The sequence below is a fragment of the Delphinapterus leucas genome, chromosome 12, assembly GCF_059928025.1.
Source record: "Delphinapterus leucas isolate spDelLeu-1000000601 "Yukka" chromosome 12, BTC_Dleu_Yukka2, whole genome shotgun sequence".
Lineage (NCBI taxonomy): Eukaryota > Metazoa > Chordata > Mammalia > Artiodactyla > Monodontidae > Delphinapterus > Delphinapterus leucas.
In genome coordinates, this window is record NC_143140.1 from 16,766,872 (window position 1) to 16,782,073 (window position 15,202).

General features: G+C 44.1%; 1 protein-coding gene across 1 annotated transcript; it reads right to left on the minus strand.

Annotated features, from left to right (window-relative positions):
• Nucleotides 1-289: 289 nt before the first annotated feature.
• Nucleotides 290-7,650, minus strand: EEF1A1 (eukaryotic translation elongation factor 1 alpha 1). The gene is made up of 8 exons (XM_022590382.2): nt 7,531-7,650; nt 6,499-6,676; nt 6,036-6,215; nt 5,619-5,915; nt 5,391-5,541; nt 5,041-5,297; nt 4,722-4,956; nt 290-4,631 (listed from the first exon to the last, which is right to left on the minus strand). Exons 2-8 carry the CDS (start codon nt 6,640-6,642, stop codon nt 4,507-4,509), a joined length of 1,389 nt encoding a protein of 462 aa, XP_022446090.1. The 5' UTR covers nt 6,643-6,676; nt 7,531-7,650; the 3' UTR covers nt 290-4,506.
• Nucleotides 7,651-15,202: the final 7,552 nt, after the last annotated feature.

A 15,202-nucleotide genomic window follows, 5' to 3' on the forward strand; every position in this document is an offset into this window, starting at 1 on the left:
GCCGCGACAGTGAGTGGCCCGTGCACCGCGATGAAGAGTGGCCCCTGCTTGCCGCAACTGGAGAAAGCCCTCGCACAGAAACGAAGACCCAACACAGCCAAAAATTTTAAAAAATTAAATATAAATAAAAAATATAAAATTTCACTTAATCTATTACAGTTCATCCACTTTGCAAAACAGTTCAGCAGTTTCTTACAAAGTTAAGGTATATGCTTGCCAACAACTAAGCAATCCCACTCCTAAGTATTTAAACAAGTAAAATGAAAACCTATAGTCACACACAAACCTATATGTGCATATTTATAGCAGTTTATTCGTAATTAATCCAAAACTGGAAACAACCAACATCCCTCAGCTATAAACAAACTTACAGTCATTAAAAAGGAACAGATTACTGATATATGCCAAACAGATTAATCTCAAATGCATCATGCTAAATCAAAGAAACCACTCAAAAGGCTACATACTGTATGAATCCAGGTATGTGACATGGCTGCAAAACAAAATTATAGGCACAGAATATATGTCAGTGGTTACCAAGGGTTAGAGGAAGAGAAGAGGGGCTGACTACAAAGGGGCACAGGGGAATTTGGGGGAGGGGAGGGGTGATGGAAGTACTCTATACCTTGATTGTGAACTGCATTTATCAAAACTTGCAGAACTACATACTTTAAAAGGGTGAATTTTAGTGTTGTTACCTCAATAAAAAAATGGGGAAAACTTCTAAATCTCTTGCTTACTAAGTTTCCTAATAACTCTTTGCTTACTTGTAATTATTGTAACATTAACAGTTTTCTAATACTCTTGCTTACTTGTAATTATTGTAACATTAATTTAACAGTATCTTTGTTGTCATGATGTCTTTCCCACGGAGACCACAAACTGAGCTCTAAACGCTTAAGAGATCCACGGGCCTGCTGAGGGCTGTCCAAGGTAAATGACAATTTCACTACTTATTTCACTCATTTCTGATGACTGCAGGACTACAGCATAACCTTCTATTTAGAAAAGGACAAAGCCATATGACCTTTTCAAGGTTTCCACTGGATCAGAGGTCAGTGACCTTTCAGGAGCCATGTAGCAATTTCCTAACAAAGTTTTCTGTTTTCTAAATCACTATCAACTGAGCAAGCAATGTCAAACTTCAATTGTAGTCTTAACTAGTCATGGAAGTTCCCAGAGGCTGGCAAATAACAGAGGACTCCGATGAAGTGAAAAAAGAACACAAGTCATGAAATGTAAAACCAGATCAGGAAAAGAAAATTTCAGGAAGATTAAAACAAAAAAAAAAAGGAAAATACATCTTATTCTTCCCTCTGTCTCATGAAAGTGCATGTTTTCCCCCAATCACAGGATTGAGCACTCATGCTGTTCACTCCCTTCAAGACACAGTTCCTAACTGTAATGTAACTTTAATTCTCAACTTACTATACTTATTTCTGCAGCATTTCACAATGACAAGCATCTAGCATCTATCAATGAATAACATGAAAGGGCATCTTGACATAAGAAACTAATTGTCACCCCTTTTCTAGAGTTGCCCATTTCAGGAACTGTGAATATACAGCCAGAACAGCTTCTTCTTGAGCTCAGTGCTCAACTCAGTGGAAAAATTAACTAAGGTAAATACATTTTAATAAAAAGAAAACCCATAGTCCTGTCCCGATAATATTCAAGATTTTTACACCGCATTCTGCAAATTACTGAAAATCAAGAGCTCTTCACCACTTAGGCAGTTAGCCTTTGTTGTGCAGATCAGACAGAACTCAAATAACCAGATGAATTGCTCTTGCTCTTGAAAAAGCTGCATCTTCAGAAACTGCATCTAACATCAGACCTCAAAGTCAGCCTCCTAATTTGGCAATTTATTGACACTTTCCAACAAGATTTGTAAGGCGTAGTCAATTTACACTTTTGTCTAAAAAAAAGAACATTTAAAACAAATATTCAAAAAACTAAGGTGATTTCAGTTGTTGAGGGCTACAAGGGAATATTTACACGAGTCTCCAGTTAAAACATTTTGAAATTACCACACTGAAACAGATTAGTTCAGAGTAAGTTGTGTCATCCAGATAGCTGAGCTCTTGATGCATCTGAGATTTGTGAGATAAATTATCAACAATTAACTGTAGGAAAATTATAAGCATAAAATTATTGAGTTCTGACCTAGCCAAAACTCACTTATTCTAGACTATTCTGGGAATAAAGGTGAGTATTCACAATACTTTTTTGAAAATGAGACACATTACTGGCAATCTGTTAAACTCCTGAACCAAAATGCCTTTCTCACTTTCCATATTCTGAAATCACACCAGAATTCCTGGCAACAAATTTCAACAAGATTCCATCTGAGAGTCCTTACACTGTTATTTCAACAGCTGGCCAATGTAGAATGTGGTTTAGGGACTTCTCTGGTGGTCCAGTGGTTGAGACTCATGCGCTCCCAGCGTAGGGGGTGCAACGTGCCACAACCAAAGATTCCGCATGCAGCAACTGAAGATCCTGCATGCCCCAACTAAGACCAAGAGCAGCCAAATATTTAAAAAAATAAAATGTGGTTTAAGGTCAAGCACCAGTTTGTTTTATAAATCTGCTGGTTAATCAGCTCATATACATGGAAAGGCAATTAGTGGAAAAAATTCAAGTGAGCAAAACACTCCTTTATCCAGAACCTAGAAATCCATGTTTCAAACTGTAGTTACCAGTAGGTGGTGCTCAAAGAAATTACATACAGACTAGAATCCATGTAGTATGCAAACTGCCCTACTCTCCCATTCCAACTCTTCCACTTAATGAAAAGCAATTTTCTGCAGTGAAACCTTCATTGTGGGGAAGTCAAACCTTCATTGTGGGGAAGTCAAACCTTCATTGTGGGGAAGTCAAATCCCTTGGTAAGTCCTACAGCTGTTAGATTGGTGTCTATCAGCTACCATTTATACTAGCCAACAATGCTTAAAACTCCTATTCTTGCCTCTAATCTTCATAGTAAACACCATTACTTGTCAAAACATTAAGGGGCAAGCTGGGAACAAAATCTTTTAATCATTTACGGCCCTTACCAAGGGCCTCATGTATAAGTGACAAAGCATTTTACCCAGGAAAATTGAAGAAAAAAATGCTCCAATTGCAGTTAATTCACCTGTGTACACCTTACAGGATGCTTTCTATTAGCCAAAAAAGCCTATAGGATATGTATCTGGTGATTTCACCAGTTCCAGCTACCTTAATTTCCCTTTCATACCCTAAAAGCCAAGATATCAAACACAGAATTAGACTTTCCTCAAATGCACAAGTGTTTAGATTCACCAAATATCAAAACCAGGTATTTACATCAGACAGTTGTCAGTTATACCCTAGATCAATTACTATTAACTGCGACCACCTAGTTTTTCCCCTTTGTGACCAGTCCCTTGCGATTTACAGGTTACCAAATTATTATAGTTAAGAGCTATTTTCACCCTGACCAAATGTCAAATTTCAGCGACTTTCAAATTGTAATCTTCCAATGTTCCTTGCCAGTAAGTAGTTTTTAAAATGGAACTTAACTTCATAAAACATTTTCAAACTAGAATTTAAGCTTCTCCTACACTCAGTCCCACACAGACCTTAGTATTTACGATCATACCTCTTTAAACTGTTTTAATCTCCAGGGTGGCAATATTCTTCTCTTTACCCAACCTTGCTCATTAGATGAAAGTTCCTATAGAAAGTGAATTTCTATTTAAGTGACAGGAAACACACTTAGCTTCCAGCATCTTTTATTTTTTCCTAGAATCTGGATACAATAACTCTAGCAGGGCAGTGCTCAATACTACTTAGGCTTCACATTTTAGGTTAATTACTTGAATATTGTAAATGTGAATGCACTTTCCCATAACTGGGAACTTAAGTTTGATGTAACTTATTTACTCAATACTTATGTAACCATACAAAATTTTATATGCAACATGAACTTTCATATTATAGAATTTGACCTTCTTACAAACTAACTTACGTAACAGTTACTTTGCTTATCTGTCCTGTGTTGTACCAACGCGTTTCTATGACGTACTTCAACAGGTGAATTCTCCTTACACAAGGGTAAGAAACCTGAAGCTCCAACCCATAAATATAAAATTCATTTTTTCAGCAGACTTAATACCAGAAATAGATTATGGACAACTCTTACCTAAGTAGTTAGTACTACAGGAAGTTACAGTGTTGACCAAAAGAAAACACAGGCTTCTCATTAAACTTTTTTAATGGGTCTCAAATTCTGTGACAGATTTTTGGTCAAGTTGTTTCCATTAAAAAGTACTGATTTTAAAAACTAATAACTTAAAACTGCCACACACAAAACAAATGGTCCACAACACATTCTCCTTTCCTTCTGAAGGTTTTACGATGCATTGTTATCATTAACCAGTCTTTTGCTATTAAACTTAAATGGCCAATTGAGACAAACAGTTCTGAGACCGTTCTTCCACCACTGATTAAGACCGGGGTGGCAGATACTGGGGATAATATTCATTTAGCCCTCTGAGCTTTCTGGGCAGACTTGGTGACCTTGCCAGCTCCAGCTGCCTTCTTGTCCACTGCTTTGATGACACCCACAGCAACCGTCTGTCTCATGTCACGAACAGCAAAGCGGCCTATTAAAACAAATATTACCATTAGAAACACTTTTCCCCCCCCAAACCTTTAGAGAAAAATTTTTAATTACACCAAAAAAGCATCCTTACCCAGAGGAGGATAGTCAGAGAAGCTCTCAACACACATGGGTTTGCCAGGAACCATATCAACGATGGCAGCATCACCAGATTTCAAGAATTTGGGGCCATCTTCCAGCTTTTTCCCAGAACGACGATCAATCTTCTCCTTCAGCTCAGCAAACTTGCAGGCAATGTGAGCTGTGTGACAATCCAGCACAGGTGCATAGCCAGCACTGATTTGGCCTGGATGGTTCAAGATAATCACCTGGAGAGAAGACTTGCATTTAGTGAGTCTCAAAGACACTTAAAGATTTACAGCAGTAAATAAAACCTGTCACTTCAGTGTTACCTGAGCTGTGAAGCCAGCTGCTTCCATCGGTGGGTCATTTTTGCTGTCACCAGCTACATTGCCACGACGAACATCTTTGACAGACACGTTCTTGACATTGAAGCCCACATTGTCCCCAGGAAGGGCTTCACTCAAAGCTTCGTGGTGCATTTCAACAGACTTCACTTCAGTTGTCACATTGACTGGAGCAAAGGTGACCACCATGCCAGGTTTGAGAACACCGGTCTCCACTCGACCCACAGGGACAGTGCCAATACCTAAAATGTTTACAGCAAATAATAAATACCTCGTATGAAAAGACAAGACGTCATAGCAACCCAAACAGGTTCTAATCGTTACGTTCAACTTACCACCAATTTTGTAGACGTCCTGGAGGGGCAAACGCAAGGGTTTGTCAGTTGGGCGAGTTGGTGGCAGGATGCAATCCAGAGCTTCAAGCAGTGTGGTTCCACTGGCATTGCCATCTTTGCGGGTGACTTTCCATCCCTTGAACCACGGCATCTAAAACACAAGACAGTCAGGGCTACCATCAAACGCGCCTTTCCAGGACAATCCTAAAACTCTTGAAAATCACTTACGTTAGCACTTGGCTCCAGCATGTTGTCACCATTCCAGCCAGAAATTGGCACAAATGCTACCGTGTCGGGGTTGTAGCCAATTTTCTTAATGTAGGTGCTGACTTCCTTTACAATTTCCTCGTATCTCTTCTGGCTGTATGGTGGCTCGGTGGAATCCATTTTGTTAACTCCAACAATTAGTTGTTTCACACCCAGAGTGTAGGCCAGAAGGGCATGCTCACGGGTCTGCCCATTCTTGGAAATACCTGCTTCAAATTCACCAACACCAGCAGCAACAATCAGGACAGCACAGTCAGCCTTTGAAAGAAAACAAGGCCACATCCTGTTAAACAAAAGCTCTTCAAATGGAGAAACTCACGGCTTTGCCAATGCAGAAAACAGGCCCAATTATTTTCAAAAGTTTTTAATCCTACAAACCTGGGATGTGCCTGTAATCATGTTCTTGATGAAGTCTCTGTGTCCTGGGGCATCAATGATGGTCACATAGTACTTGCTGGTCTCGAATTTCCATAGGGATATATCAATGGTGATACCACGCTCACGTTCAGCTTTCAGTTTGTCCAAGACCCAGGCATACTTAAAGGAGCCCTTCCCCATCTGAAAGGATTAAGGATGGTTACTTGGTAACTAAAACACGACCAAACTCCAGCATGAAATCCCTTCCCCCCACTTATTCCGAAGAAATGCTGCATTGCACTTAGTATTGCTAAACTTGGGCGCATCCGCCTTTTTCTTGAAGTTCGCGTTCCATGACTTGACCGCAAACTCCCGAACGTACCTTAACTAGTGCAAGTCGGATCTAGACCAGGGGCCAGTTTCTGGAAAATTACCACTTAACATACTTGCTGACAAACTCCTTACGCCATCCTGTTTCACCTACCTCGGCAGCCTCCTTCTCGAACTTTTCAATGGTTCTCTTGTCGATCCCACCACATTTGTAGATCAGATGGCCAGTAGTGGTGGACTTCCCCGAATCTACGTGTCCAATGACAACGATGTTGATGTGCGTCTTCTCCTTTCCCATTTTTGCTTAGGTTTAGCGGTGGTTTTCACGACACCTAAATTGGGGGGGGGGGAGCGAACCCTTCAGATCACTGTCCCGGAGACTCGGGGAGAAGCCACGATGCCAACTGCAAGCAGTATTATAACCGGCGCCAAGTTGACCCAACTCTGGTCTCCAACCATCGAACGTGGCGGGAACACTCCCCCATCGCGAGGAAGGGCGCCCCTGGAGCCGCGAGGAACCGAGGTGCCAGGACAGCACCCGTCCGCCGCGAGATCACAGGAAGCAGCGCCGGGCAGGCATCGGCCCGATGCCTTTGTGTGGTGACTCACCCGCCGCTCCCTCCCGGGCCGCCGCGTCCTCCATTTTGAGGCCGTGCAGCGGGGCCGGGGAGCGGCCATCTTTCCGCGCACGCAACTGGTGCCGGGCGGGGCGGCGCTCGGCTCTCCCTGCCGCCGCGGCTCGCGGGGCCCGCCTCGCCCCAACGAGGCTGCGCCGGCATGTGCGCCGGCCAGGCGGGCCCGCCGCCCTCCGCGCCTCTCGGCGCCCCCCCCCCCCCGAAACCGACAAGCGCCGAAAAGCCTGTCAGACCCCGGCCGGCCTCGGCTGAACCGCACAGAACAGAAAAAATCCGCGGCCGCTTAAGTTAAATAGCGGGGGCGAACGAGGCAGGCGAGAAGGCGCGGCGGGATCCCCATACAGCTGCCACAACGTCCCTGCCAGGCCTCCACCGAAGCACGAGGCCAAGGGGTTTCGAAAAACCGCCAAGGCCTCGAACACTACCCGCACCCAAAATTCGGCTTCAAGAACATGGGGAGGGGGCCCAAGAGCCCGGCGGGAGAGAAAGGCACGCAAAGGCCGCGGCCGCCCGCCGAGGCCAGGCCCACGGAAGCCACACCCGGAACTCACCTGTATCCTGGCGGCAAACCCGTTGCGAAAAAGAACGTTCACGGGGCCTACGGCACTTATATATGGTCCTCCCCCACCCTCGGGAAAAGGGCGGAGCCAGCACATGACACCACTTTCCCAGTTTACCCTGCGCCACCTCCACCAGGCACCCATTCGATCGCCGTCCCCTCCCCCCATTTCTCGGGGACCGTGGGCGATGTGCGCTCAGCCCACTGACGAGCACACGGTGTCTCGCGCATGCTCCTCTTGACCCAGAGGATGACGAGAGTGTGTGGGGGGGGGGCGGGGACGAGCGCTCCCTCGGCTCCAGGTTCGTGGGAGTTTATCGACGGTCCCTGGGATTCCCCCGGGCAGAGGCGAGTCCTCCTTTTGTATGAATTACTCTCAGCACAGCTGGGGGGGGGGGGGGGTGGAGCGGCAAGGAGGCACCCCGGCGGGCACGTCCAGAATCTTCCCTGTACCGTTCCTGGTTTAACTGGATAGGCGGACCGAGGTTGGAGTATTCCTTCACCCCGCAGTTCATCTCCAGTCCTCAGACTTGCCGTCTCGCAGGTCCGGGGCCAGCCCCTCGAGCCGCTTTCTCTGCCGGGGCTGGCTTCTCCCCCGCCCCTGCCCTCCGCGCCCCTTTCGTCTGGAGAGGAGTTCAAGGCCCGTCTTTGGCCCGGGAATCCGCGAGTGGTTCAGTTCCGAGACCAAGAGCCCGCCGAATATGCTCCTGGGCTGTTCTCTTGGCTTTCTCCGTCCAAAGCTTTTATTCGAAGTTCGTATCACACATTCATACCATGTGGTACATCAGACGTCCAGTTTTTCAGTTTAGAATAGACTTCAGTGCTACAGTTTGCTTTACTTCCAACTCTAGTGTTATTACATTAACGAGACCCTGAGTGTGTGTCTACTCTCCTGGTACATTTTTTCCAGTGTACATTCATTTGATTGCAAGCATGAAAAACCTAAAAAGAATTTCTCAAATTCAGCCTTTCCACGTGATCTCATGTAGAGACAAAGATCCACAAGCATCAGCAAGCTTATCCAGCCAGTTTACTATCCCCAACACTTGCTGTGAATCACTGCTTCTCAAAAATGGCCTACCCCATTCAAATAAATAGCTTCATTTCCCATCATCCTATTGATTATAACTGCATTTAGGCATAAATCTAGGGTGAGACTGGATAAGGCCTTTTCGCTTTGGCAATCAGGGCAGACAGACTCAGAAATACTCCTGAAGGAAGAAGAACCTTTATTTTTAATGAGCTTAATTACTAGATAATTATGTCTCTTCTTCCACGTGTAGAACATCACGGCAACTTTTTGAGCCAATCTGTTAACAAATATTTGAGAACCTACTATGTGTACAGGGCTAAGTGAAGAACTGTGGCTTGTGCAAAAGAAATACCACCTTTTGGACAGGAACCCACAATCAAACTGGAAGAGGAAAACTAATATATAAAACAGTGGGAAGCAGTTAAAGGCAAATTTGTAAGGTGCTTACTTACTTTCTATTTTATTGTAGAATATACTTCTTCCAGTCCTAGCTTTCAGTCACTTCTCACAGCCCAAATGCCCTTATTTTCTTTTTAAAAGAAAGTCTTTTGTTATAGCCTTCCTATATCTTGTTTTACCATCCTTTGTAGATACAAACGTCTAAAATTAAGTTTTTCTTTCTTCATTAGGAGTTTGTAGCCTTGTTGTTTTTTTTTTTGTAGCCTTGTTTTGAGATAGTTTTCATGAAAGAAACTAGGCTATATAAAGTTTCCATAGAAATACATATAACTAATCTTTTTCTAGCAACAAAAGCCTTTTCTTTTTAAATTTATTTAATTTATTTTTGGCTGTGTTGGGTCTTCGTTGCTGCACGCGGCTTTCTCTAGTTGCGGCGAGCGAGGGCTACTCTTCGTTGCGGTGCATAGGCTTCTCACTGCGGTGGCTTCTCTTGTTGCGGAGCACGGGCTTCAGTAGTTGTGGCTCACAGGCTCTAGAGCGCAGGCTCAGTAGTTGTGGTGCACGGGCTTAGTTGCTTCACGGCATGTGGAATCTTCCCAGACCGGGGCTCGAACCCGTGTCTCCCGCACTGGCAGGCAGATTCTCAACCACTGCGCCACCAGGGAAGTCCAAGCCTTTTCTATAAGGTCTATATTTCTAGCTTTTCTCCTTTCACAAATTCTTTTTTCACAATGCATTTTCCTAGTGCCCTTACCCAGTCATACACATGTGGAATGAGATTATCTTGATATGCAAGTCCATGTTTGTAGTAAGATAAAGATGTAAGAAGTACCAGTGAAAATCAATCACTAGCAATAGAACAATGCAAATTACCTCATCTCTTATTAACTTTGAAATATTAATTAGTGGCTAATCTCTTGGAACTAGATTCCCACAATCAGCCAAATCTGTATATCACAGTAATATTAACTGCATAGGGTGCCACACTAGTTTTATTATTTTCCATGCTTCTTTACCATGCTTTCTTTCCATACACCTCAAATGGTTTAGGTTTGTACATTATTGGAGATAATACTAACAGGACTGGCAACATTTTGAAAACTGAACCAGTTATTTAGTGACAGGAGGGAAAGAAGCAAAACCCAAAGAAACCAAGATTTGAATATTTCAAAGTTCGACATGAAATCCAGAATTGTAGTTAACACCTACCCTAAGAAAGAAAAAGTCAAAATGAAAACGGATGTTGGTAAGAGGAAAGCATCCCATGTTTAGAAGAAAGTGAGAGAAGTGATCTCTGTAAAATACACACAATTCATTGAACGTTGTCCCCAAGGCCCTCTGCCTGCAGATAAGCGTATACACTTAAAATACCTTATGGAGAATCCTTTTTCCAAACAGCACCTACGGAACAGCAAAATTCTACATCACTCCTTGATTCGTACGTAAGTAACCTCCTGAGCACCACTGACGGGGTGCTCTTACTCATGTTGCGATAACGGCCGAGACTCTTGGGGACTGGAGGGATCTCGAGCCATACAGTGCGTTAGGGTCAGCCGGTGGCCACAAGCCTTTTCCCCGGGCAATGTTCACATTTGTGCTCTCGGTGGGACGGGAGCGCGGCGGGAACGCGCGTCGCAGGGAAGCCCGGCGCGGCTCGGGGCGCACTCGTGTGGCGAGGAAAGACGGCAGCGGCGGAGCCTGCACTGCGGGCCGAGCTCGCGCCGTCCTTCCCCCGCGCCCGCGCCCGCGCCCGCGCCCGTGCCGTCCTTGCTCCGTGCGCGCTCCGACACCTGTGGGCCTGCCGGGCTGGCTGCGGCTGCAGCGACGGCGGCGGGCGGGCTCAGCTCACTGGGGGCCGAAGTCGCCCCGCCCCCGGCCACTCCCCGTCCTTGAGGTCACTCCCTTTGGTCCGCCGACTGCGGAAGGAAGCGCCCGAGAGGAGGCCGAAAACCCCACGTGGCTTGGGGTGGGGGATGGTTTTCGTCACCGTGGCGTGGCCTCTAAAAGGTTCCCCAGACCCTATGTTTGGAACGTAATCCTAGAGCATTTTTTTCCCATGACGTTACAGCAGTTACAGTGTGCTTTTTACTAACTTAGACGTTAAACCGGTAACAGTAACATTGTTGAGACTTGTAAATGTGTTTTGGGATCGTAATCTAAGGTCATATTTTGTTTAAGATTTTCCTTAAAGTTGCTTGTGCCATTTAGAGTAGCAAACTGTTAAAATACATTGTAGTAAACATCTTCGCGACCCCTTTTAGGGGAAGAAAAAAAAAAAGATCTTGGTAATAACCAAATAAATTTACTTAGTAAAAGGGTGAACAGTGCTTTGGTATCCGTACAGTAATTGTGATTCACCGAGCATCTTTCAGCATTGGCTGATCTCTCTGCTTTGGGCCTAATTTAGAGCTGCTTTAAGTAATTAACATTTTGCTGTGGCCTGCCACATTTTCATCTTGCCTCTGCCAATTGAAGATGATTTTTAAAAGGGTATTTTAGAACATGATTTTGCCAGGGAATTATTTGGATTGAGAATCCAAGTAAAATGGTACTTCAGTGTGCCAGGCACTGTTCTACTATTTGCAATAGTTGATGTAATCCCGGCACCCACATTTCACAGATGGAGAGCCCGTAGGCAACTGGTAGTTTATGTGTAATAAGCAAATGCAGACATAAACTCTTTTTTAAAGTTTCACTCTTCTTCCCACAAAAGCGGTGAAATACACCTTGCTTTTTTTCACTGATTACATATTGGAGATCTTTTCTGTGAGAACACTGGGGCCCAGCAGAGCAGCGTTGAAACCCACATGGTCCGACGGGAGAGCTAGTCCAAACTTTTACCAGCAGGTCTAATGAAAATAGCAGTGGCAATTAGGTCGAGGGACTCAGTCCTCCATCTGCTGCTTACAGATCTGTGATAGGCAGCATTCTTGGCTTTTCAAGGCATCTGTTACAGGGGTCTGCTCATTACTCTTACTTAGTACCTACCTCACAACTCTGTTCACCTAATATGAAATGACGTGAAACGGTATCGCCACGGGCATTCAATTATCGCATTTCTACAGGCTTTTTGGAGAACACCTTCCCTCAGTTGGTATGCCTTGTGACGCTAACTTGATTCAGTAGAGAAAAACTCATTGGTATCTTTTTATTTGTAAAAATTTTGAAATAGGTACATAGTAAAAAATTGTACAGAAGTTATATAGTGAAATGTTACTTTTTTTTTTGTGTGTGTGGTACGCGGGCCTCTCACTGCTGTGGCCTCTCCCGTTGAGGAGCACAGGCTCCGGACGCGCAGGCTCAGCGGCCATGGCTCACGGGCTCAGCCGCTCCGCGGCATGTGGGATCTTCCCGGACCGGGGCACGAACCCGTGTCCCCTGCATCAGCAGGCGGACTTTCAACCACTGCGCCACCAGGGAAGCCCTGTTACTCTCTTTTTAGCGGTTTAGAGAAAGTGTAAAAAATATTCCAGGAAAATTAAGGAAACTAAGGATATTTCTGCTACTGCTCTCATGATTCCGAATACAATGCCTACCAGGATATATGCTTTCTCATTTGGTATGAAAGAAAGGATAAATAATCTTCCCTCACTACTTTTTGTGAATCCACATTTTATAGGCAATATTCGTTTTTAGTATTTCTATGTCTTCATAGATAACATGGAAAGAACACTGGATTAAGAGAAGAGCTGGAGGCTGTTCCCAGCAATTTTATTTATTAGCTGTGTAATCTTGGAAAGAATCACCCTTGAGCTCATTATCCTACTGTAAAATATCTAATAACACCTATTTTACAGAAATGATCATACGATTAAATGAGATAATGTACCTGAAGATGCACACCATTTTTACAAACGTTAGTGCTCTTTATACTTAGAAAATAATTGTTAGCTCTTTCAAAAAGCAAGAAAAATCTGTTCAAAACATAGAGAAATTTACTCTACCAATTGTCATTATTCATCCTAATAATGAGTACTTTAATCCATTTCTTGTAAGTATTAGAACTATAGATTCACCAATACATGTGACTGTGTGACTGTGCTTGTGCGTGTGTGTGTGTGTGTGTGTGTGTTCCATAAATGGCAGAGACTTTCAAATTATGGCGTTCAGCATGATATGCTAATTGTATAGGACCTCAGAGGTCAGTATTTATTCATCCATCCATCAGACATTAATTGAGGGAATTCTCTGGCAGTCCAGTACTTAGCACTCGGCACTTTCACTGCTGTGGCCCACGTTCGATCCCTCATCAGAGAACTAAAATCCCGCAAGCTCTGCACAGCCACAAACAAACAAAAAACATTAATTGAGCATCTACTGTGCGCCAGATGCTTAGCTAGACACTGAGGGGACAGAAAACAATCACTGTTACATGGTGTCTGTGGCAGAGCCCTGGAGAGGTAGGGAGAAGGGACACAAACAGTAAGCAGATGCCTGCAGGGGGGCGTGAGTGCTGGAACCAGGTAAGCCTAGGGTGCTTTTGAGCAGTCAGGAGGGACCCAGACTGGGGGAGTGGATAAGGACAGCAGACCAGAGAGCTGCTCAGAGTAGAGAGGGTCTCACCTGGTCGGGTAGGAACTGTGGGAGTCGGCCAGTGGAAGGAGACCATGGTGGGTGGGTGTTTTCGATGATTGCCCTAGAAAAGAAGGTGAGGAGAGTTTGCTCCTCCACAGATAGGAACAGAGAGCAAGATCTATCTGGGGTATTCACTGAGGCCCCCAAAGAACCTGTGAAGAACACCGGGGCTTCAGAGACAAACGGACCTGGGTCCAAGTCTCGCATCTATCACTTACCGAATGTGTGTCTCTGGGCAAGTTTTTCGGCCTGTAAGCTTCAGCTCCCTCCTCTATAAAAAGAGGATGCTAGTACCTACCGCATAAGGTTGCTATAGGAATTAGATAAGAATCTCTCAAGTCCTGAGTGTGGTTTTTTGCACCAAGTTAGAACAATAATTGGCAGGGAATTTTTTTTGTTTTTACCTGGTGTGTGTATTGTATAGCCCTTTTAAAGTGAGGCAGCTCTGCTGTCAGAAAGCCTTCACTCAAATCCCTGTTGGTGCCACCACAGCTAGCGATGGGATGTTAGGCAAGTGATTTAACCTATGTTAGGCAAGTGATTTAACCTTTCTAAGCCTCAGTTTTCACATCTATAAAGTGGAGATAATAAATAATCTCTACCCTGGAAGATTGTGGGGAAGATTAAAGACAATGTAAAGTACTTAACCCAATGCCTGGCACCTGGTAAGCATCAACAAATCTAAATTGTTGTTTGTTACTCTGTTTTTTGTTATTTGAGAGTCCTCGTTAGCTGGAATCTTGTCACAGAATGAAGTTTCTTTACTAAGAAGATGCCACAGTGACCTTGCTTTGAGCTCTGTGTTTAACATCCCTGCATTTTAGATTTGGTTATTAATTTCCCTATCAGATCCATTTTCAGAATCTTGAAGATGCTATGTTTTAAATATTGTAAAGTTAGAAATGTCAAAGAAAACAGTTTTTTTTAAACTAGGATTTTTAAAAATTAAAGGCAGCTTAAACAGTCACCACTAATTCTAAAGTCCTGTCACATCCTTGTACTTTCTAAGATTAAATGCCCTGTATCTTTTTTTAAAAGTATTTTAGGGCTTCTCTGGTGGCGCAGTGGTTGAGAGTCCGCTGGCCGATGCTAGGGGACGCGGGTTCGTGCCCCGGTCCGGGAAGATCCCGCATGCCGCGGAGCGGCTGGGCCCGTGAGCCGTGGCCGCTGCGCCTGCGCGTCCGAAGCCTGTGCTCCGCAACGGGAGAGGCCACAACAGCGAGAGGCCCGCGTACCGCAAAAAAAAAAAAAAAAAAAAATTTTAATATAGTATCTTTTGACTTGCTGCTCTGTCATCACCTCTGTTTTTCCAGTACTATCTGCTTTCCATATATCTACTGGCAAAAGCTGTTCTTGCTGCAAAAAGAACTTTAGAGCCTTATTTTTTAAAAACACCCAGCAATCTTACATGTAATGATTGTTTGGGAAACAGCATGTTACACAGTCATCACTGAAAAGGGAAAACCAAGTCTCAATAACTGGGGGACCACTATGGTAAGCTATTAGATCATCGTTTTTTTTAGAACACACTCATTCAAAATGAAAAAAGAATCTGAAAGCCATCGTGTGAATAGAGCTGTTAACAATCTCTCCATGAATTTGTTTTAATTAATTAATTAATTAATTTTTGGCTGCGTTGGATCTTCGTTGCTGCGTG